This window comes from Durio zibethinus, chromosome 14 (assembly GCF_047325235.1).
Source record: "Durio zibethinus cultivar Kanyao isolate XHJ-2024 chromosome 14, ASM4732523v1, whole genome shotgun sequence".
Classification (NCBI taxonomy): Eukaryota; Viridiplantae; Streptophyta; class Magnoliopsida; order Malvales; family Malvaceae; genus Durio; species Durio zibethinus.
The window spans coordinates 4,588,840-4,611,110 of record NC_143175.1 but is presented as its reverse complement, the minus strand read 5'-3'; the positions used below and the strand labels follow the sequence as shown (position 1 = coordinate 4,611,110).

Genomic DNA, 22,271 nt, shown 5'->3' with positions numbered 1-22,271 from the left:
AACATCACTTATCTTTTGCAAATGAGTGGATCCAAATTAATTAAATACTTTTGCCCGTCTCTTACTCCACACCAATTTATACCAAAAAGAAAATCAAGCAAATACATTTCCAATCTATGGCGGGTCAATCCCTCCACTTCCAAACCAATCGATCATACAACTGGGAGAAGAAAATTTAAACAAATTTATTTGGAAATAAATTTGCTTTCAATTTAGGTGGACGTCAAGAAAATAAATTTATTTCAATTTTGTTCTCCCAGTTGTGAATTGCGGATTGGTGGAGGGATTGACCCACTTTGCTTGATTTTCTTTTCGTGTAAATTGGTGTGGAATAAGAGAACGGCAAAAGTATTTGGATCCCAGTCATTTGAAAATTATTAAGTCATGTCCATCTCAAGAAAAAGTAAAGCAAAGTCATTGTCCGAGATTAATGGCATATTGAAAAAAAAGGCAAAAGTCGATGTCAAACGTATGAGATCGAAAAATTTTTATTTCAATTATAGTTTTGTTTCCTTCAAATATTAATAAAGAGTTCAATATATATATATATATATATGCAAAGACTTTCTTCTATATAAATATAGTAGGACTTCATTTTTCTTATTACATTCTTCTCTTTGATAACATATAGTTAAGTTGTTCTACTTTTATTTCAAGTACCAATTAATCTTGATTCTCTTGCAGGATTTTTTTCATGGCTGTTTCGATGATTCATGAAGCCTCCACCTCAATTTCTCGATATACTTATCATGTATTCCTGAGTTTTAAAGGTACAGATACACGTAAAAACTTTACAGATCATCTTTACACAGCATTGGTACAAGCAGGAATTCACACATTTAGAGATGATGAAGAGATCGAGAGAGGGAAAAATATAAATGATGAAATTGAAAAGACGATTCTACACGAATCAAAAATTTCTATCATTGTATTTTCAAAGAATTATGCTGCATCAACACGGTGTCTTAACGAACTTGTGAAGATACTAGAACGTAAGAAATCCTCTCAACACATTGTTTTACCTGTTTTCTACGATGTCGATCCAACTCAAGTCAAAAAGCAGACAGGGAGTTATGCAGAAGCGTTTGCCAAACATGAAGAGTGTTTCAAATCCGAAATGGACAAGGTACAAAGATGGAGGGTTGCTTTAAAAGAAGTTGCGAATTTCGCAGGCATGGTTCTACAAGATAGGTACATATATATATATTTATATTTTTATGCATGTATATATAACTAATCAAGTTCCATATTATATTGCATACTCCCTTCTTAAAAATTGCAAATTTAATTTACATGCCCAATTGTCCATTATTTCATGACATTAATTCTGTTGTCTATTATTAGAAATCCATAATGAAAAGTCAGAAACAAATTTATTAACTACTTAAATAAATCAGAAAAAGAACAAATAAAAAAAGCTGCAAATTTAATTGTTGTATATTACTTGAATACATTAAAAATTAGGTATACTAGAGGTATAATTATTTAGGAGAGAATAAAATAGATATAAAAGATTTTTAAGTTGAATTGAAATTTTAGTGATAACCACAAATTTTAAAATGTAGAACTCAAATCGTAATTTTTTTGGAAAAGTAAAATTAATATTATTAATATATCCTTTTTAATATGTCGTAATTTTATTATTTTATTTAAAATTTTCATAACTTTACCAATCTTTAATACTAATTCAACTATTTACATTTTATAAGTTTAGATTGTTTATTGTAGTTAATCATTTTTACCTCACATTTTAAAATTCTTTATGCTTAATATTCTAAGTGGGTAGTATTTCAAAAAAAAAAAAAATTCTGCGGGTAGTATAAGATTCATGTGTGTGTATGTGTCCCTATATGTTTGTCTTTCTTTTAATTTTATTTTTTCTTGTTAGAATATGTTTGTCTTTCTTATATCTTCTCTTTCTATTTATTTGCAAAGGTGTTTTGCTCCTAAGACGGGCCTACCAAGCCTTTCTTGTTAAAAGTTAAAACTAATCTCTTTCAATTTAATTGTGATTTTATATCAATATTTTAAATATTTATAATTAAAATTAAATAAATATATTGTTGCAATTTTCAAATATAAATGTATTCTACTACGAAATCAATATAAAATAAATTATACACAAAATGTAATATTTAAAGTGGTTCAATTAAATAAACTTAATTTTCAAATAATTCATTGACCAATAAAATTTTAACAAAATCTAAACTTGTTATATATTATTTTCTAATGAAATAACTATTTATTGAGATTTTTTTTTCAAATTTTCAAGATTTTTACATTCATTTATTAACTTTTAGATAAAAAATTTCCAACATTCCTATTCATAAGAACACTTTGCATGATAATGATAAGGTTCGATGAGAGTCCTCAAATTGAGCTGCCTATAGTTGATTAGTCCAATCGTTCTTTTAGGTTGTTTTCGAAATTCACTTGGATTCGTATTTATCTTTATTTCTCCAATTTTAATTATTGATCGAAGAATTCGCAAAACATGTAGATTAGTCCTCTTCTTCTTAAAGACTGTAAAAAATCTTTAAATATTGATTAATCTTCAGAGGATACTAATGTAATCCTATATCAAAGTAATATTTATTGGTTAATCTGTATGCGTGCAATGTTAAGCCCTTGATAAAAGAAACGTTTGGCAAGCTTTGCAACGATAATGGTATGCTTCAACTGGATAACAATAGATGTGTTGAGATGGTTTCTATGGATGGACAATTGTGATTAGATTTGGCAATTTGTGTTTCATATTATATCTCATGTTGTATTTAATATGTGTAATGACATGAATTATTAAAATATAAATATGACACGAATTATAAAACGTATTCAAATTTTAAACATAAACATGAAACATTTATTATACGTATTGTATGTAATAGATACGATTAACATGTGTACAATAAATCTATTTAAACACAACACAAATAAACACAAATAATAAGAGTATACATGAATAAACACAAATACACACGAAAAAATACGATTAACATGAATATATACAAAAATACGATTAAAATAATGAATAACTATACACTATTCATTATTTACAACTTAATAAACTTAGTATATTAGTAATATAAAAAATATTTACATATTAAAAAAAGTTTAATACCCATTTAATATGTATTTAATATTTATATATTTAAATTTTAATATATTTTACATAACTATATTAATTTTTAGAATCAATTTCAAAATGATAAACTATTAAAGATTAAAAAATAAAACAATAATGTATAAGACTAATATTAATATTTATAATGTATTTATATTATTAATATAAAAATAATTTTATAATAATTATTAAATGAGTATCATAATTAAATGTTTAAAATAATTTTTATATAATATTAAATGGCTAATAAGTATAATAATTAAAAATTAAAAATATAAATAATCTTTTTATGTTTATATTAAATTAAAATAAATATAAAAAATGTGTTAAATTTGTTAATTAAACATATGAAATATGCTAAAAATGTACTTGTATAACAAAATTAAATTAAATATGTTATTCGTATTGTGTCATATGTTTAAATGTGTCAACACATATAAAATACAAATTATATCGTATCGAAATTCTTGTCCACATATATAAACACAAAATACATTTTTTTAAAAAACAAATATGATTTTTTTCGTATTGTTTTCATGTGGTATCAATGTATCATGTCTGAATTATCGATTCTAATTGTAATCACACCAATTCTTTGAATTTATTATTGAATTTTATGGTAATAATGATGTTGTTGATGTAAAGATGATGACTATGATGTTAATAACAAGCCTGATAATGAGTGCCTATAATCTATCGTTAAGAATAAATTGAAAAATCTTAAACAAAAGAAGAAACATAAAACCTTTAGCTGGAGTAGAAAGTAGATCCATACTAAGGTTAATATTTGTGCTCCTTGTCCTCTTGTAATCACTTCAAATAATATCTACATTTTTTATAATGGTACACAAATGAGTTTTTTTTTTTTTTTTTTTTTTCACGAAGTTGAAGCTATCAATAATTAAACTATGGATTTAAATTATGATCATGCATATATTTTTTTTACATTGCATTTATCATGGTTGTAAACATAATAGATATCATCACAATCATCGATTTTTTTCAAATTTACATAATTTATTATAAAATATAATAATTATAATTGTAATCATAAAAAATTTTGTATATAACTTTTAAAGTAGTTAATGAAAATCTAATTTTTTTATTTATATAAAAAAATTAATTACAATTTTTTGACATATTATAGTAAAATATTGACATTTAGAAATTTAACAAGTTACAAATATCAAAAAAATAAAATGAGTAATAAAATCCTAATAAAAATCAAAGCTAATAACTAATGAAATTAATATATTAATCATTTAATATTTTTTCATCTAAATTATAAAATATAATATTCTTTCTAAATTTTCATTAAAACTTTTAACCTTAAATTTCTTAATCTAAATGAAAATAAATTGTCAAAACTTCTCAATTTTAACCCATTATTTCTCCCTCTAATTTTTTATTGGTTAAGCAATGACTGAGCCTAACCCCCACCAAACTCCTCACTACATCCAAATATTTCTTGCAATTAGAAGTGCGAATGAACCACCCCCCTCTGCACCCTTCAAAAACTGACTCTGTCTCGACTCAAACCAGTCATGGCTCGTTTGATTTCTTGTCTAATCCAACCACCACAGCCCCAAATCCACGCCCATGGAGTGCTCATGGATGCGTTTTTTTGAAATTTTAGAGGTTGAAGCAAAATCTCTCAAGGCTTCAGTTCTTCTTAAGTCCTATACAACACAAATTTGCAGAAACTTAAACAAAGAAAAAGGAAATTTTAAGTTTTTTTGTTATTACCTGCTTTCAATAATTTCTTCTTGATCTTTGATTGAGGTTGATTTTTTACTGAATTGCTGTAAATCTATGCTTTGTTTTCTGTTTTTTGGGGGCCTTATTTTGTTAATTTTTATTGAAATTTAAATGTTTATGGATGAAAAAAAGTTTTTTCTTCTCATCAAGTCTACGAAAAAAATGTAAATAGCCTACATTGCAGATGAAAATGAGTAATTATCAATAAACTTATAGAACAGGAATAGGAGGAACGGTAGATTATGACAGTAGCTAGTTGTGTTTCTGATGCTATTGATCAATAAACGTTGGAAGTCGAATGAAATATATATATATTTTTTATTTTTTTTTGTATTTTATTCTAGCACAATGTTGCGGTTTCTTTTATAGGGGGTTCTCACTTGGGTTTTCCTACTATGCTTTTTTTATGTTCTCAGCTCTTTTATTGTCTTGATTTTGTTGGGACATTGCATTATCTTTTGGGTTGGTTTCTTGGCTCTATACTTAGTAAGTTATTAGCATCTTAGGTTTGTATTAAGACTTCCCACTTGGTAGAACTTGCCTTTAATTGCATTAATAACATATTTATTATGGCCTTTAGAAACTTTTTATTCACATTCCTATTAGTATATCCTATATTATTCCACATTAAATTTCACAAGAAGAAATAAGTTATAATGACTAAGGATAAAGATGTAATTTTATTGAAACCAACAAACTTTTCTTAGACCTTCAAGAGGAGAAGGTTTTAATACTTTTAAATTTTAAGTTCATGTTTCATCGCATGTAAGTTTCATTAAAATTTGCATTGGTTTATTAATTTACGTTGTTTGTTTCTTAATTTTTTAAATGTAATAGCCTGATCATATATGTTGAATAATTTAACACTTATCTCTTAAAATTTGTAGGCATGAGTCGCAATTCATTCAAGATATTGTTAAGCAAATTCAAAACAAGCTCTATCACACCGTTTTATACGTCCCTTCTTATTTGGTTGGAATAGATTCTCTTGTGACACGCATTAATCGGTGGATAGAAGAAGATGGATCAAATAACACTGGCATTGCAACAATTTGTGGAATTGGAGGGATTGGGAAGACAACCATTGCCAAAGTTATTTTCAATCAAAACATCCAAAGATTTGAAGGTTATAGTTTCCTTTCAGATGTTAGAGAAACGACTCAAGAGCGCAATGGCTTGGTTCGTTTGCAAAGACAACTTATTTCAGATATCCTAAAGGGAAAAGCAAACAAAATCTACAGTGCAGATGATGGAATTCTTAAGATCAACGAAGCTGTATGTTGTAGAAGAGTTCTTATTGTTCTTGATGATGTTGATGATTTGGAAAACATAACTAAAATAATTGGAATGCGAATACCCTTTTTTCCCGGAAGTAAAATCATCCTAACTAGTAGGCGTCGACATCTACTAAGTGGTCCTTTTATTACCCAGATGTTTGATTTGAAAGAATCGTCCAGTTATGGAGACTTATGCAAAGTGTTTGAAGTAAAAGAATTAGCTTTCAACGAATCACTTCAACTTTTTAACTGGTATGCCTTCGGCCACAACTCTATAACTGAGAGTTTTATGGAGTATGCAAGCAATATAGTCAACTACTGTGGTGGGCTTCCATTAGCTCTTCAAGTTTTGGGTTCTTCTCTCTCTAGCAAAAGTATGAGTGTATGGAAAAGTGCATTGGAGAAATTGGAAGCAATCCCTGATAGCAAAATTCAAAAGATTCTACGAGTAAGCTATGATTCCCTTCAAGATGATCATGATAAAAATTTATTCCTTGACATAGCTTGCTTATTCATTGGGAAGGATAGAGATTATACAGCTACAATTTTGGATGGTTGTGGTTTCTATACAACAGTTGGAATTGAAAATCTCATAGGCAGGTCTCTCCTAATTATTAATGAAAAAAACAAGCTAATGATGCATCAAATGGTTAGAGATATGGGAAAGGAAATTATTCGCCAAGAATCTCTTGATCCTGGAAAACGCAGTAGGTTGTGGGGCAAGGACGCATTCGATGTAATAAGAGAAAAAATTGTAAGAGACTTTATTTTAATCTACTTGTTTCTTATATGTATCTTTTTAACTTTTATCATACAACTGTTTTTTTTCAATTTTTTTTAAGATACACTTTCTGATCCAGGGTTCAAAAACAATTAAGTCTCTCACTGTTGACTTACAAGGATTGCTAGAAAACAAGTCTAAACGGACAACTCCAGGTCTACATTTTGCAAAGCATTCAAAAAATCGATTTGTCATGTCAAATGAGGTTAATATAGAAACTGAAGCATTTGCAAAGATGCAGAGACTTAAACTACTTCAGTTAGATTATGTAAAACTTAAAGGAGACTTCAAAGACTTCCCCAAAGGTTTAATATGGTTGCGCTGGCATGGATTTCCTCTACAATCTCTTCCAACAGATTTTGATATTAAGAGGCTAGTTGTTCTTGACATGCGCAACAGTAACGTAAAACACTTTTGGAAGGATACTGAGGTATGATAAGTGATAACCGCTAATTTCTCTTTCCTTTTTTTTTTTTTTTTGAAACAATAACACATTTCTAAAAAGAGTTTTTTTTTTTTTTCTTTTTTACAGTGTCTTCCAAATCTGAAGATCCTTAATCTAAATCATTCACATGGCCTTCTCAAAACCCCAAACTTTTTAGGACTTCCAAGTCTTGAGAAGTTGATGCTCAAAGATTGCATAAAGTTGACTGAGGTTGATGAATCCATTGGTGAGCTAAAGGCACTTACTTTTTTAAGCCTTAAAGGTTGCAAAAACCTTATGAAACTTCCAAGAACAATTGGTTTGCTATTGTCTCTTGAAGTGCTTATTTTATGTGGTTGCTCAAGACTTGATAATATTCCTAGAGAGTTGCAAAATATGAAATCATTAAGGGTGCTTAATTTAAATGGAACTGCCATATATCAATCAAAATCGTGGATGTCTTGGCTATCCCTGAAAAGAAGCAAGGAGTTGGGTTTCTTTTGGGCATATTTACCATGCTCTTTGGTAAAGTTGAGTCTTGAAAGTTGCAGACTTTCTACTGATGTCATGCCCAATGATTTTAGCAGCTTACCTTCCTTGAAGTTTTTAAATTTAAGTAAAAATCCAATCCATAGCCTGCCTAAGAGCATTAGTAGCCTTGCAAAGCTTAATGAACTTCTACTGACTTCTTGCTCAGAGCTCCAACTGATTCCAAAGCTTCCAATATTCTGTCCACTCATTGGGATTTACATGTCATCGTCTCCATTAACGCACATTCTTTCAAGTCTACAATGTCTAATGTCTTGGAAAAGATGCATGATTTTGGGATGTGAAAAGCTAGCTGAGGTTGAAGGTGTGTTCAAGTTAGAACCAATTGAAAACTTTGAAGTGGAACAGATTAAAAACATATTCAACATTGATTTTATTGAGAGCAATAAAGTGCAACTTTTTAACTACCTAACGGACACAAAAATAGTTACTACCCCACAGGTCTTTTCCCCATCCCTCTTTTAAGTTTTTATATCCTTTTTCATCTTTTGTTTGGTTATATTTCTTGATCAATATATTCTTAATTAACTAACGATTTTGACGGATCAGGTAGTAAATGAATGCGGTGTAACTAGCACATTTATTTCTGGAAGTGAGGTTCCAATTCGGTTTGAACATCGTGCTAAAGGGTCTCGGATCGCTTTCTCTTTGCCAGCACCATCTCATTCTGGTGAAAAGATAAGTTGTTTCAACTTATGCATCGTTTTTTCCCTTGTTAGTGGTCAAATTTTCGATTTTCCACCAAGTCTTTTTATTTGTAATGAGACCAAGGATATCATGTGGGGTTATTTGTCTAATTTCATTGGAATTCCTGAAACCAACAATAACACAATGTTATGGTTAGTCCATTGGCCAACAATGGGCTTCCAGTTGGAAGGTGGCGACTTTGTGAGCTGCACGGTATCAAATTTTCATTTCAATGTTAGAGAATTTGGTGTTAGATATGAATCAGAAAACGGCATCAGATATGAATATGACTTTCCTCACTATATTCCAGGTATGAATATGACGGTAAGGAATAGTAATTAATCTGTTTTTAATTTTTTGTCCAAAGTGAGAGTATTTAACATTATAATTTTAATTTTAGCTTTTAATATCTATTAACTACTAGTAATTTTTTTTTTTACAAAAAAAAAAAAGGAAAAACGTCCTAAATAGAAGGTATATGAGAAGTACTGTGTTTGAACAATATAATCAAAAATAAGTTTATATAACTTCAGGTTGAATTTTTAACGGTATATCTATACAAACTACTTTTTAATATTTTTAAAATTCACAGTATATAAAGATGAAGGATAATGGATTATACAACAATGTGAGTGGTTCATACAACTTACTTTAGTGATAATAAATTGGGGATATCTAAGTTTTAGAATTAATAGTTGGATATACATGATACTTGATTATCATTAACGTTGATATATAAACAACACATTATTTATCACATTTTTCAGGCAATGAACTTGTAACAAGGAATATCCAGTTCGAACTTACTGAAGACTTGCTAAGTTTGGATTCCTATGAAAATGTTAAAGTGCAAATTTGCAATTATTCAGATGAATCAGAAATGGTTGCTTCCCCACAGGTTCCCCTTTCATTTTCCAAGTTTTTCACTTTTTATATTACCGCTTTTTCTTTGTTTTTGTTTTCCTTTTTTTTTTTTTATAACTTATTCTACAATTCAATGCTACAGGTATTACACGATTGTGGCATAATTACAGCTTCTGTTCCTGCAATTAGTGATCTTCCATGTTTTAGGGCTGGCAGGCCGTCTAAGGTTTCAATTACAGTGCCCCCAAACTCTAATCAAAAAATTAGCTGGGTCAAATCGATTTTCATTCTTGCTGCCAACACTGATGAAACATTTGAATTTTTACCACGAATTGAATTCGTGAACGAGACCAAAGGTACAAAGTGGACCTATTCTAAACATTTTATTGGAATTCCTGAAACCAAGAACCGCATAAATTGGTTAACTAGTTGGAAATTTAGGGGCGATGAACTAGAAGCTGGAGATCATATTAGCCTTACGGTGCATTCGGATTTACGTGTACTAGAATCTGGTATTGACCTCGTATATGATTATAAGCCAGATGACAAGTGCAATTCTCTTGATCGCTTGCAATGGATGGGTAAATGTTCCGGTTTATTTTCTTCGGCTTTTGTTTATAATTTCTTCAAATCCCAAAGAAACTTGTATAGGATGCAGACTTTACTCAAATGGTGATTAATATATTATTTAATTAGAGCAAATCCAATTTTTGGTACAATCGAGACTCGCTTGGCTTGGTTAGCGTAAAGGAGAATGGCCTTCTGTCTTATTTTCGTCTGAGTTTTTCGTGTATGATACTGATAATGATAATGATATTTTCTCTTGCAATGAGTCCCCTCCTGGTGTAATAAAGTTGAACGTTGATAGTTCTGTAAGTGGGGTAAGGTGCTGAATTGTTGATGGAGTTCTTGATGAGTTCAACCAAATGCATTAGTTTATTGCAAATTTGGAGGCTGTTGTAACAATGTTTTTGGGATTCTCAATATTTCTGTTTCTAATAATCGAAACTGATTCTCTCGTGAAAATGATTGCGGCCATCAGCTTCATGATTGGCTGACATGTCCCAAGTGGTATTTCAGTTTTCGACCTTCCAACTCCACAATTCATATTCTTCCCTTCGTCAACAGCAAATTGGCAAAAGTCTAGGTTTGAGATTAAAATTTTTCTTATTTCGTTTTTTTTTCCCTTCGAGTTTTGTTTCCTTGAAAACAAATTAATTAAAGAGTTAAAAACAAAACCATACTTATTATATGCTCAAGTTATTTTACATTAAATCTATCCAATGATTTAAGCATTTGCTTAAACTCGAAGATACTGAATTTTTTTAAGGATTTGAACAAAAATTATTAAATTCATTGAGTGAAAAAAATATAATACCTATTTAAAATTCAAGTCAAATCTTGGTTTTAATGTTCAAGGCTTAAGTCCAACCCAATCAATTTAACTCGATAATTATATATTTATAAATATAAAATACATTTAATATTAATAAATAAATAATATTCAACTCGATTGATTCAACTCAAAAATTATATATTATAAATATATAATATAAAATACATTTAATATTAATAAATAAATAATATCCAAAGATGTCTTAATTGTTAAAAAAGTCAAAAACTTTCATTTCTTTGAAGTTTTTCAAATTTCAAAGAGAAAATAAAAATTTTATCTCATTTACCTTCACTTAATTACATTTTTATACTACTAAAACAACATTATTTGTCTTAAAAACATAGTAATTTTATATGTTGTTTTTTATTTAATCTTCATAATTCAATAAAAACAATTTTTTAAGATAAAACGCAATTATTCTTAAAAATATAAAAAATCATTTTATAAAATTAAATAAAAACGGTATTTTTATTAAAAAAAAACATAATTTTTCTTTAAAAAACGAAAAAATTTTACTTTTTAAAATTCTACAAAAATGACATTTTAATACTAAAAATGTAATCTTTATTTAAAATATGAAAAAAATTTCAAAATTTAACAAAAAGGTTTTTAAAATAAAAAAATTATTTTTATTGAAAATATGTACAATAAAACCTAAAATACTTTTACTTAAATAATTTAATAAAAATATTAAAAAAACAATTTCCATGTTAAATAAATAAAATTTTAATTAATTTATTTATTCACATGTTTTTCACATAAATATTATAAATATCATGTGTTATTCACTTGTCATAAAAAATAATAAAATAAAATATTTTATTAGATAATCTTATATTTTTCTAAACAAACATAAAAATCTTAAATTTTTTAAGATCAGAAAACTAAAAAATCATACATTTTCTTTTAATATTTTTTTTTTGGAATTACATTCCCCTGAAATCTGAAAATTTACGAATTAAATGCCACTAAAAAGTAAAGTAAATAAACTAAAGCCTAATGAAAAAGAATTTTTGGTTAGAAGAAATTAAGATTACATAGAATAATTCCGATAATGTAAGATACTGGCATTTGGCTCAATTGGCTGGAATGTAAAATTCATGCTCAATAAACTTCATTCCCTGTAAGTAAATGTCACACAACTTTACCAAGTGAAAATTAATGTCATTTTTTTTTTCTTTAAAAACGTATTGCCCCTTTTCAAAATCTATGAACAGAACAAACAGCATTTGCGGCAAAGATCTAAATTCCCAAGTAAGTAAACGATTTTCGTTGGAAGTAGATACCCGCCTTAATATACACATACGGCGAATGGGAAGCACCCATATCATCAACTTTATACTAATGAAAGAAAGCTTTGATTACAATCTCCAGACTTCCCAATGGTTAAACATGGCTTACAAGCTTTAATGCCTCCGATGATGTACCTGAGGAATGAAGTCGAATTATTTTGTCATTGTCAAGATCCACTTAATGCCATATAGGCAAAAGAAAGATTCCCAACCTGTCTCATTAGATTGATGATGAACCCAGCGAGGAACATCCAGCAGCTTTCATCTCCTTGAGAGTTCCAGATAACCAGTCCAAGCCTTCATAGAGGCCATCTCCTCTGCGCGCGCAAGTACCTTGTATGTGCCATTTCCTGTTCTTTAGATCAAGGAGACCTAATCCCCTGCATACCTCCATCGGGCCATTGCTCCTTTCTGGAACAAGAAACACAAAATCAGATAAAATGAAACTGACATTTCATGCAATAAAACTACGACATAACAGCTAGTCTAGACAAATTAATGGAGATTAAAAATAAAGCTAAAATGATGACTACTAAAGACATTGGATATTGTTGCCCTGGAAACAGAGATACATCTCCACATTACATCATTAAGCAGAGACATGAAAATAACATTAACAAATACAAATAAAACAATAGCGAGGCGTATTGCCGGATTAACATTCTACACCTAAATTATTAATACATGTGTTAATGTCCTGAAGTTGACATCATAAGCAATCGACCACTTATGAACTACTGCAATCAAAAACACTAAATCCCAGTCAGATAGAGCCAGTGGCACCAACGGGAAAAAAAAAAATCCTAGCAGTCTCCACTCTGATCAAACATATCAAGAACCACTCTTAAAGCAGTCCTGTTGGTTCAAATGCTGCATTATTCTAGGCAATGACCACAATATTTATTCCTAACCAAAAGACTCATGTTTCATAATTTCATCCATCCAAAAGCAACATTCAATAGTGTTTAGTACAGTGAAGTAAAGCACCCATGTTCCAATTTCATGTGCTTTATCCATCATTATGCCTCCAATGGTCAATTTTAATGCGATTACATTTCAGACAATTACAAAATGATGCCTTCTTCTTCAGGGGAACAAGAGAGGATGAGAAACTTAGTCGGTCTAAGGGCCCCAAGAGAGGAGGAGAAACTTAGCATGTCTAAGGGCCCCTGGGATAAGGATTTACAATTCATACAAGCATTCATTGAGGCACATCATATTGAGTCATAATTTGGACATCTATTTTAGACAAATTATTAATGTTAAAAAAAAAATGAAGGGGATCAGGGGCTGCTAAACAGGCACCACATTATGTTACTCAGAAACCAAGAACACAAGACAAAACAATGAATGAAATTATCAAATATGCAGCTGTATATGAAAGCCATATTTTATCGATAATGGACAATGAGGCAAGGTTTTGTTCATAAATCTTTATTCAAAGGCAAGATGCAACATGACTATATTGAAGAACACAGACCTTACATAAATAACAGAATTTCAAATACGTAAACATATGCAATATTATGTGCTTTTAATATGTTACAACAATAGGTGCTTTTAAAGGTCATTTTCTGTGCTGCCATTAATCTTTGTTGATCCAGAAGTACATGCCAAAAAGGGGGACTATAGTTTTACACTTTAGAATAATCCCAATGTCTTGGATGTTATAATAACTTTTGCATAACATGTAAGAAAGTAAAATACACTTATTACTAACCAAAAGAAAAAGGAGGATACATCGGAAGACAACAGCATCAGATGAAAAGACAAGAATGCAATTTCAACACTAAAATATCCAAGGAATTGTTACTACGAACAACTAAAAAAATGCATTTGTATGTTCTCAACAGTTTATCTCGTAGATACCACTTGCATTTTTCTATATATACAAAAAGACAGGTCTAAAACCACTAACAGAAATCATACCATGTCCTGCTTGTTGGCGAACACCAAGACAACGCTTTTGCGCATAAATGGGTCATTGATGACGGCCTGAAAGAACATTATTAATAATAAAGTGAGACAATGTAAAAACCAAAATGTCTAACAAGTTTGTGTACGTTCTAAATTTTAACCTGAAATTGTTGCTTAGCTTTGCCAATCCTCTCTCGGTCCAAGGAATCAACAACATAGATCTGTACAGAAAAATCTAGTAGAGAGAGATATGAATGTCCTTATCTTTTCAGTCAGTAGTGAAGAACAAGAGCACAAACTATTTAACAAATTAAATCTTTCAGTTTTGACAAAAGGCTGTGAAATATTAGCCAATGCAGAAATTTATAAAAACCCTCCTACATTCAATATTTTCCTAATCCCTCAATTTTCAATAATATAAGTTTCCCTCTGAAATTATGGCAAAAGAAAACATACTATAATGAAACAAATTGAAGAAAATATGGCAAAATCAGGGAAACAGGCAGTTATAAGAGAAAAAGGGGATATCTAATATCAATATACTAGAAGGCTTTTACAATCTAAGTAACCAATAAATGGAACATATTCAGGTCAAAATCAATTGGAAGAAACATTAAAAGTGAAAAAAAAATTGAGAGAGAGCTAATTATTACGAGTCCATCTGTGTTGTTAAAGTAGTGCCTCCAGAGAGGCCTTAGTTTCTCTTGTCCACCAACATCCCAAACTGTAAACATCACATTCTTATATTGAACTTTCTCCACATTGAAACCTGGAGGAGTCAACAACAAGATATCAGTAGTCATATCAACTTGTCTATTCTCTTCAAGTGCAAAGTTCATCACATCTAATTTAGCACCAAGAATAAATTTTAAAAAAGAAAGATGGATCCAAAATATCATACAAAGAAATGGATATAAGACCACACTAATCAATGATTATATGCCAAGAGGAAATTTTGAAAAAAAGAAACAGTTCCAAAGATTAAAAAAGAAATGAAACTAATACCATAAAAACTAATCAATGATGTATCTAACACACACTGAATCAGAGTTCACACAACTCACCACTTTTTCAGATAATGCCTAAGATGATGAAGGCTAGAAAGCGTGATCTATCTGTCCCAGACAAAACCGTATTGCTATAGAAAGAAGGTGAATGACACACTGACGGAAACTTCATGAGTAATCAGCTAATACTTGTTATTGACAAGTGCGTCAAAAATATTCGGCAACACAAGCCAAGAGGACAACTAGCACAGTAAAAAAGTATTGAATATAATATATACTAAGACCATACAATCCCTTTTATGGTGATTTGGTACCAGGAAAAATAATCTTTTCATAGACGCAAGAGCATCCAAGCAAAGTAAAGGCGATAAGGGCCCACTAGTCCACTTGGACAGGTTGCTGGATTTATGAAGCATTAAAATTTAACTTTATCTTCAAGGGTAGCATTTTGAACAGGAAAACAAAAATCAATTTTAGTAACATGGTTTTAGTCCTTCCAGCAGCAGCACCTTGCATGTCACTTTTAGAGAAAAAGGGCCGGGAATGTGTCAAAAAACAAAACAACAGAATACAACATGGTCCAAACATTTTGAAAAAGTATAATTGTAAAAGCCTATTTATATTTATAATGAGAAAGGGAAAAAAATAATAATAAAAAATAAAAGAAGAGTACTGTCAAGAGCTCCAGTGATGACAAACAAAAGCAAAATACAAGAGCCACAATCATATAATCAACATTTCTAAAATCAAGTTGTTATGAGCTAAGCTGCCTACCGATAGTGGGAACAGTTGATAAAACTTCTCCAATGTGCAACTTGTATAATATAGTTGTTTTGCCAGCTGCGTCAAGGCCTAGCATCACAACCTAAGCCAGCTACAGAAAAATTACACATAAGAAAGGATAATATAAAGTGAAATAAAAAAGTCAACAGCACTCACATCTGTTTCAAGAGTAAACAAAAACTAGAAAAGCCTTCAATAAAGAGGCTGGCATAATAATAATAATAGTAATAATGCCAAGATGTGATACTAAAAAGACATGAGATATATGCTACTTAAGTTCTCAGCAATGCACTGGCATGGACACTAGATTCTATCAAAACATTATGCCTCTAGTTTAAAAAGGTGGACAACATACATTTAATCTGATCATAAATATAATTTAATTTATTTGTTTGATTCACCAAAATTATCTATCATGGCACCTAAAATTCAACAAACGAGCACATTAAGCCACTGTTTGACTTCAATCGCCCTCAAGTTTATAATACCAAGCACTAATACTATTTCTAGATCCTCCAACATAGTCTAATGTCAATGAAAAATATCAATGAAAGATGCTATTATTAAATGCCCTGTAGCAAATCACATATAATTCCACATAATAAGCATATAATAACGCATGTACCATAGACATTAGAAACCTTTTTAGGAATGCATAACAACCTAAATGATGTCAATGGGTATCAGTGCAATTACATGCTTCACGATTACAGATGCATAAGATAACTATTTCAGGAATTGATTCAAAAATAAATACTATATACTTTCCAGATAAGACAACCACTCAAAAGATATATCTAAACAGCACTAAGATTCCTCTACCACTGGCTAGAATATCTAGTGTAACAGATTATTATCATCTTCAATGGCAAAATATCAGATGCACTAGTTATACTGAACAACAATTAATTAACAAAATCCAATTATTTCTTGTTACTACATTCAACTAGATAATTTAAAGAAAAGGAAGAAAGACAACAACACAAAATAAATAAATAATAAAAATGGCTTCACGAGAGGACTTTTGCCAATACATTGCCCAATTTAAAAGACATAACCCATAATTAGATGCATATGGGACTCAACAAATGGAAAGGTCAGACAACTTTAAATGCTCTATTTCTTCATTATCTATTATGCCATACGTCCTATTAGTAATAGAACCTGAAAACAAGAACAAATGTCTAAGTTGTGCACACTGGTACATATATGTTGAACCTTTTCAAGAGTGAAGAAAACCAATGGTGGTGAGTTAAGTTACTGTAACTTCTCAATACCATTAAAGGTTGAACCATCCAATTGTTGGTGTGTTTTTCATTTATCTCATTCCAGCCAGAACAAGCTATAACAAATATTGAAAAGTGAAGACATTTGGGACTATTTTCTTTTCTACCAACAACATGATAACGTAAATACTTGCAGCATACAACTCAATTTATGACATAAAACACCTGGCTTTACCACTCCCATGTAACAGAACCAACAAAAAAATCGAGTTTCTGATGCCGCAGACAACGGTACTTAGATCAAAACACATTCCTCAAAACACCCAACAGTGACAAATTTTCCAAGAAACACAAATCCTAATACAATCACGCATTTGTATTTCTACGTCACAGGTTGATCCCATTTTTTTAAACACAATTTAATAAAAAGCAATGAAAAGATTTTGCTAAATTTACAGACACCTACAAATTGATTTCATTAACCAATTGGAGAAAATTTTACTCAGTTTCTAACAGAATTTACTCGGAGATAAGATCTTCAGCAAAACTACATCGTTTTTTTATGGCTTTCAAGCTATAATAACAATGGTAAGAAGTTTCTATAACACTACATTAACCAGAAAAATCGGGTAAAAAAAAAAAAACCTAAGGATGACGAAAAAACCAGTTGAAAAAATAAAACGAGATAGAAATAGTAAATCACAAACAAAATAAATAAATAGAGAGAAAAATACCCTCATCTCTGTGTTACCGAAAAAGGTATCGAAGAGCTTGCGAAAAGCCTGACCCATGCCCTTTTTATTTTCGATTCTTACCCTTGAAAAAAAACTCTCTGATTTTGATTTTTTTTTTTTAATTTCTGTTCTCTCTCTCTCTCTCTCTCTCTCTCTCTCTCTCTCTCTCTCTCTCAAAAAAAAGCTAAGAGATTTGGATTATCAGAGAGAGAAATTTCCAGTTAAAAAAAAAAAAAAAAGCTGGGGCCTGGATTTCTTGTAATGATAAGAATGATCGGCCTTAAAAGAAAGTGTTTCCCGAGAGAGAGAAGGCCGCGTTTGTTTGCTGAACCGAAGGATGGCTGATTTTGATTTTTGAATTTCATTTTGCCCTTTTCTTTTCTTTCGAAGCTGTTTCCTGTCAGTGGTCGGAAATGAAATATGTAATTTTTATAAATTTTTAAAGCCATCAATTCTGAAGATTAAAAAATAAATTACACATTTAATCATTCAAGTTTCCAATTTTTTTTATTTTTTATTTAATTTTGAAAAATCGTATTATTAATATTTTGATTTTTATGGTTAATATCCACTACTTTTGTGACGATATTTTTAAAATTAATATTAAAGTTTTATTATTTTTAATATTTATATTGAAAAAATATCTTTTCAATTTTTTTTTTGAAATTTAAGAATAGGATACGATGATATAATCTAAAATTATAATTTTTTGCTATAAATATATTTTACAATTTTTATTAAAATAATATATAATTTATATAGTTATGAATTAAATTTATTTTTTCAAAAAATGTTCTTCAAAATTAAAATTAATTTTTTCAACAACTAAATTATTTTTTCAATAAAATTATTTTTATAAAAAATTAAATTTATCAAAATTGTTGCTTATCTTTTTTTTTTTTTTTCTGTGCCCTTTTTATAAAATCTACTTTATAAAAGTTGGTATCCTTAATTTCATATAATAAAAGATAAAGGGATTATTTACAATTTTTTGTAGATTCGAAAACTTATTTGAGTATTATCTAAATATTTTCAATATCAATAATAGATAAAATAAAATAATTTATTATATTAAATTTTACAAATTTTGATGACTAATCTTTGTAACAAGTAGGCAGTAGATATTGGCAATAAATATCAAAATATTAATAAACTTTACAAATGTTAGTGATTAAATTGTTCATTTTAAAAGTTAGGTGATCAAAATAAAATTTTTTTAAAATTTAAATAAAACACATAATTTTATTTTTAAAATATCTAAAATGTATTTATTTTTTAAAAAATTTGCAATACCACCGTAGACAATGTCACATAATATATTGAATGATATAACAATATCACATAATAAATGTCAGATGATGTACAAAATTATGTTGATCAATCATTAATTTTAATCGTTGAATAATTAAAAAAATTAAATTTATGAAACGATTGTGACCAAATCATGATTTTTCATAATTTGGTAACAAATAAAAATTGGTAAAAAATTTAGTGGCTAGACGTACAATTTGTCCAATAAATATTTTATTCATTTTACAAATTTCTGATTTATGCATTTACAACTTTTGAAAGAATTATAAAAACTTTCATTCTTTTAACATTTTTTACATATTAAGTTGAAAATGTGAATCGACTTTGAAACTTATAGTGAATTTTTACAAATACAAAAAAAAAAAAAAAATGGTTATCATCTTAATCATAAAAAAGTGCAATTGACACATTTATATTTTGCAGACGATCTCATGGTATTTACGAATGGAGCAAAGGATCATGTTTTGGTTTGCAACTAAATAATGCTAAGACTGAAGTTTTTTTTCTGCAAATATAGATCCTCTTATTGGATTCAAGCTTTTCTAAGGAAAAAGTAGGGAAGATAATGCCAAAGGTGCAAAAGTGAGCTGGAAATTCATTTGCAATCCTAAGAAAGAGGAAGGATTACGATTGACGAATCAAAAGCTGTGGATTATGGCATCCACTCTGAATCATATTTGGACTCTTGTCTGCAATTCTGGGGTCCTTTTGATTCATGCATACCCTTCGAATTGATCTTATTTTTGGCAAGCTCGAATGCCAAATCTTTGTAGTTGGAGATGGAGAATGACATTCAAGTTGCGAGAAATTGCTAAAAGCCTGATCATTTTGGTATGGTTTTCATTGAATGCGTAAAAAATTTCTTTTATTGTTGCTTGGTTTAACCATCTTGGATAGATTGAATACAATGTCAAAGTTGAAATCCTAAGACCTAAACATTCGTTTGGTATGGTTTTCATTGAATGTTACATCAGCCCTTATTCCTTTACGTGTTCAAATCGCAACGAAATCTAACTACTTTCTTTTTTCTTCTTTTTTTTCTCTCTTTTAAATTCTATATTGTTTGGGGGCCAGAAACAAATTCATCATTCTCAATTGTAGGAAGGAATTACTTCATAATCTTTGAGTAATTGTGAGTGAAAAAAAAAAACTACTATAATTATTTTTTGGATTAATTGTGGGCATATAGGTTTCTTATTTAGAATTTAATTGGCACATTTACATATTCACTTAATTTATTGAAAAAAATATTACACGTATCAATTTTTGAATTCATCATTTTTAAAAACTATATCACATGTTATATTCTTTAAATTAATCATAATTTTTAAAAATTACATCACATATCATATCATCTAAATTAATGCTCCATTGATGACACAATTTTTTTTATTTATATATGCCCATTAAATCTTAAATTTTATGCCAATTAATTAGGGAGGATATTATAAGAAACATAGGGTAATTATATATTGTAAAGAGATAGCATTAAAAATCAAACATAATTAAATATTAAAAATAGCATTAAAAATCAAACATAATTAAATACTAAAAACATAATCAAATATAGGGCGATTAAAATTCTACTTGAATTTTATCGCGTTTCAAACTGAAGGTCTAGGATGCATTTAGATAACACATTAGCAATGTAATTAAAGGCTTCCAACTGCATCGTTTTTCCAATTTTTAACTGAAGCCCTAATGTAATTGATTATCTTTGTATAAAATTAAAAAATTTTAGTAAAAGTAATTAATTATCATATTTAATTTTACCATCATCATTACATTTTTATTTAAATATATTTTTTAATTATTAATTTTAATTTTATCAATATTTAATTTCGTCATTGTAATACTAAATCTCAATGCCATAATAACTATTTCCGGTTCAAAAATCATAAAACTAGAGAAAAACCGCAAAAGCAAAGGTAACTAAATTAAGCGGTACTTGTCAATGAACTTGCTAACAATTAACATGGAAAACAATTTTGAATAGTTTGTGAATTAAAGAAACTCTTATAACATCCTTTAATCATTCAATTAATTAGCTTAGCAGATCCCCACCCCATCAAATTCACTACCAGCACCGAGCGAAACAAGACTTTCCCAACAAAAACAAAGGACATCAGAAACCCTAGGTGAATCAAGAATCTCCAACCCCACGATTGTTTTGTGTTTAAGGTCATACCACTATAAATCTCCACGATCAGAGTGCAATAGAATCCTGTTTCCATCCCTTGAATACTCCAAAGGCTTCACAAATTCAGCGTACTTTTAAAATTTAGACTTCGTAATGATGGCACCCATACAATTTTTTCCAAGCAAAGCGTTTTCCAATGAAGCCAGCCCAAACAACATCTCATCTGGGTAAAACTCTGTTGAATTTGAACACAAAATCAGGTCCCCTCCCAAAGCTTCCAAGGAAAGAGTGAAACCTTCTTCGTGGGGTCGAACTGGCGGAAACACTCTGAGAAACTTCTCTTTTGAAACATCAAAGCTAACAATCTCATCACACCCATGTCTGGATGAATTCGACAGCCAATGCAATGCCCCACTTGCAAACACACCTTGATCGTCTAGCAAGCGAAAATAGTACTTTCCAGGACAATCATGAGGTTCAATTTTTCTCCATGAATTCGAGGACAAATCAAAAACCCAAACTTGGACTGCAAAACCGTAGTTGACAAAATATTGTTCAATCCGTACGACAACGTAGTCATCGCCGGCGTAGTCGTATCCGAATGCAAAAAGGCTTGAATACCTAATAGAACCGGTAGGCAAATTTACTGGGCAAACTGGTAACTTCTTCTTGTACCTCCTGGTGAAGGGATTCCACAACGGAACTTCCATTTTTTATTTACGCAACAAGACCAAACCGTTGCAGCAACCGCACCTCAGTGAAGCCAATATTCGATTTCAAAGGGTTGTTTAATTTAATGGCTCCACCGAGCAAATCATCAAAATCAACAGCATATATACCAGTATCAGGATACATAAATTTTGTTTCACTATAAATCAGTTTGCGGCCGCTTTTAGCTTTTTGTGATTGCTTGAGATGAGCAATGCTGAAATCAGGGCTGTCGATTTCGCTGCCAAGAGATTTGGAGAGGCATCGGAAGCGTAAAAGAGCTTTCACCGGCA

The 22,271-nt window shown here is 29.7% G+C and overlaps 2 protein-coding genes and 1 pseudogene across 5 annotated transcripts; 1 reads left to right on the top strand and 2 right to left on the bottom strand.

The window, feature by feature from the left end:
• Positions 1–572: 572 nt before the first annotated feature.
• Positions 573–10,554, top strand: LOC111294714 (disease resistance protein RPV1-like). Of its 3 annotated transcripts, XM_089743264.1 has the most exons (8): positions 628–1,191; positions 5,770–6,913; positions 7,020–7,370; positions 7,473–8,354; positions 8,463–8,910; positions 9,368–9,498; positions 9,607–9,820; positions 9,906–10,069. In XM_089743264.1, exons 1-8 carry the CDS (start codon positions 695–697, stop codon positions 9,917–9,919), a joined length of 3,681 nt encoding a protein of 1,226 aa, XP_089599390.1. In that variant the 5' UTR covers positions 628–694; the 3' UTR covers positions 9,920–10,069. The 3 variants fall into 3 exon arrangements, 2 of the variants coding, with proteins under 2 accessions (XP_089599389.1, XP_089599390.1); XM_089743263.1 differs by having other exon boundaries at positions 573–1,191; positions 9,607–10,554; XR_016327421.1 differs by lacking the exon at positions 9,906–10,069 and having other exon boundaries at positions 8,463–8,924; positions 9,607–9,743.
• A 1,534-nt stretch (positions 10,555–12,088) lies between these two features.
• LOC111294962 (uncharacterized) lies at positions 12,089–18,213 on the bottom strand (annotated as a pseudogene). Its single transcript, XR_016327422.1, has 7 exons — positions 17,820–18,213; positions 15,851–15,950; positions 14,723–14,838; positions 14,231–14,290; positions 14,082–14,147; positions 12,365–12,563; positions 12,089–12,287 (listed from the first exon to the last, which is right to left on the bottom strand). The product of XR_016327422.1 is annotated as an uncharacterized LOC111294962 (transcript).
• A 3,191-nt stretch (positions 18,214–21,404) lies between these two features.
• On the bottom strand, positions 21,405–21,980 carry LOC111294713 (F-box protein CPR1-like). Its single transcript, XM_022888107.2, has one exon. The coding sequence runs from the start codon at positions 21,978–21,980 to the stop codon at positions 21,405–21,407; it is 576 nt and encodes a 191-aa protein (XP_022743842.2).
• Between the last annotated feature and the right edge of the window lie 291 nt (positions 21,981–22,271).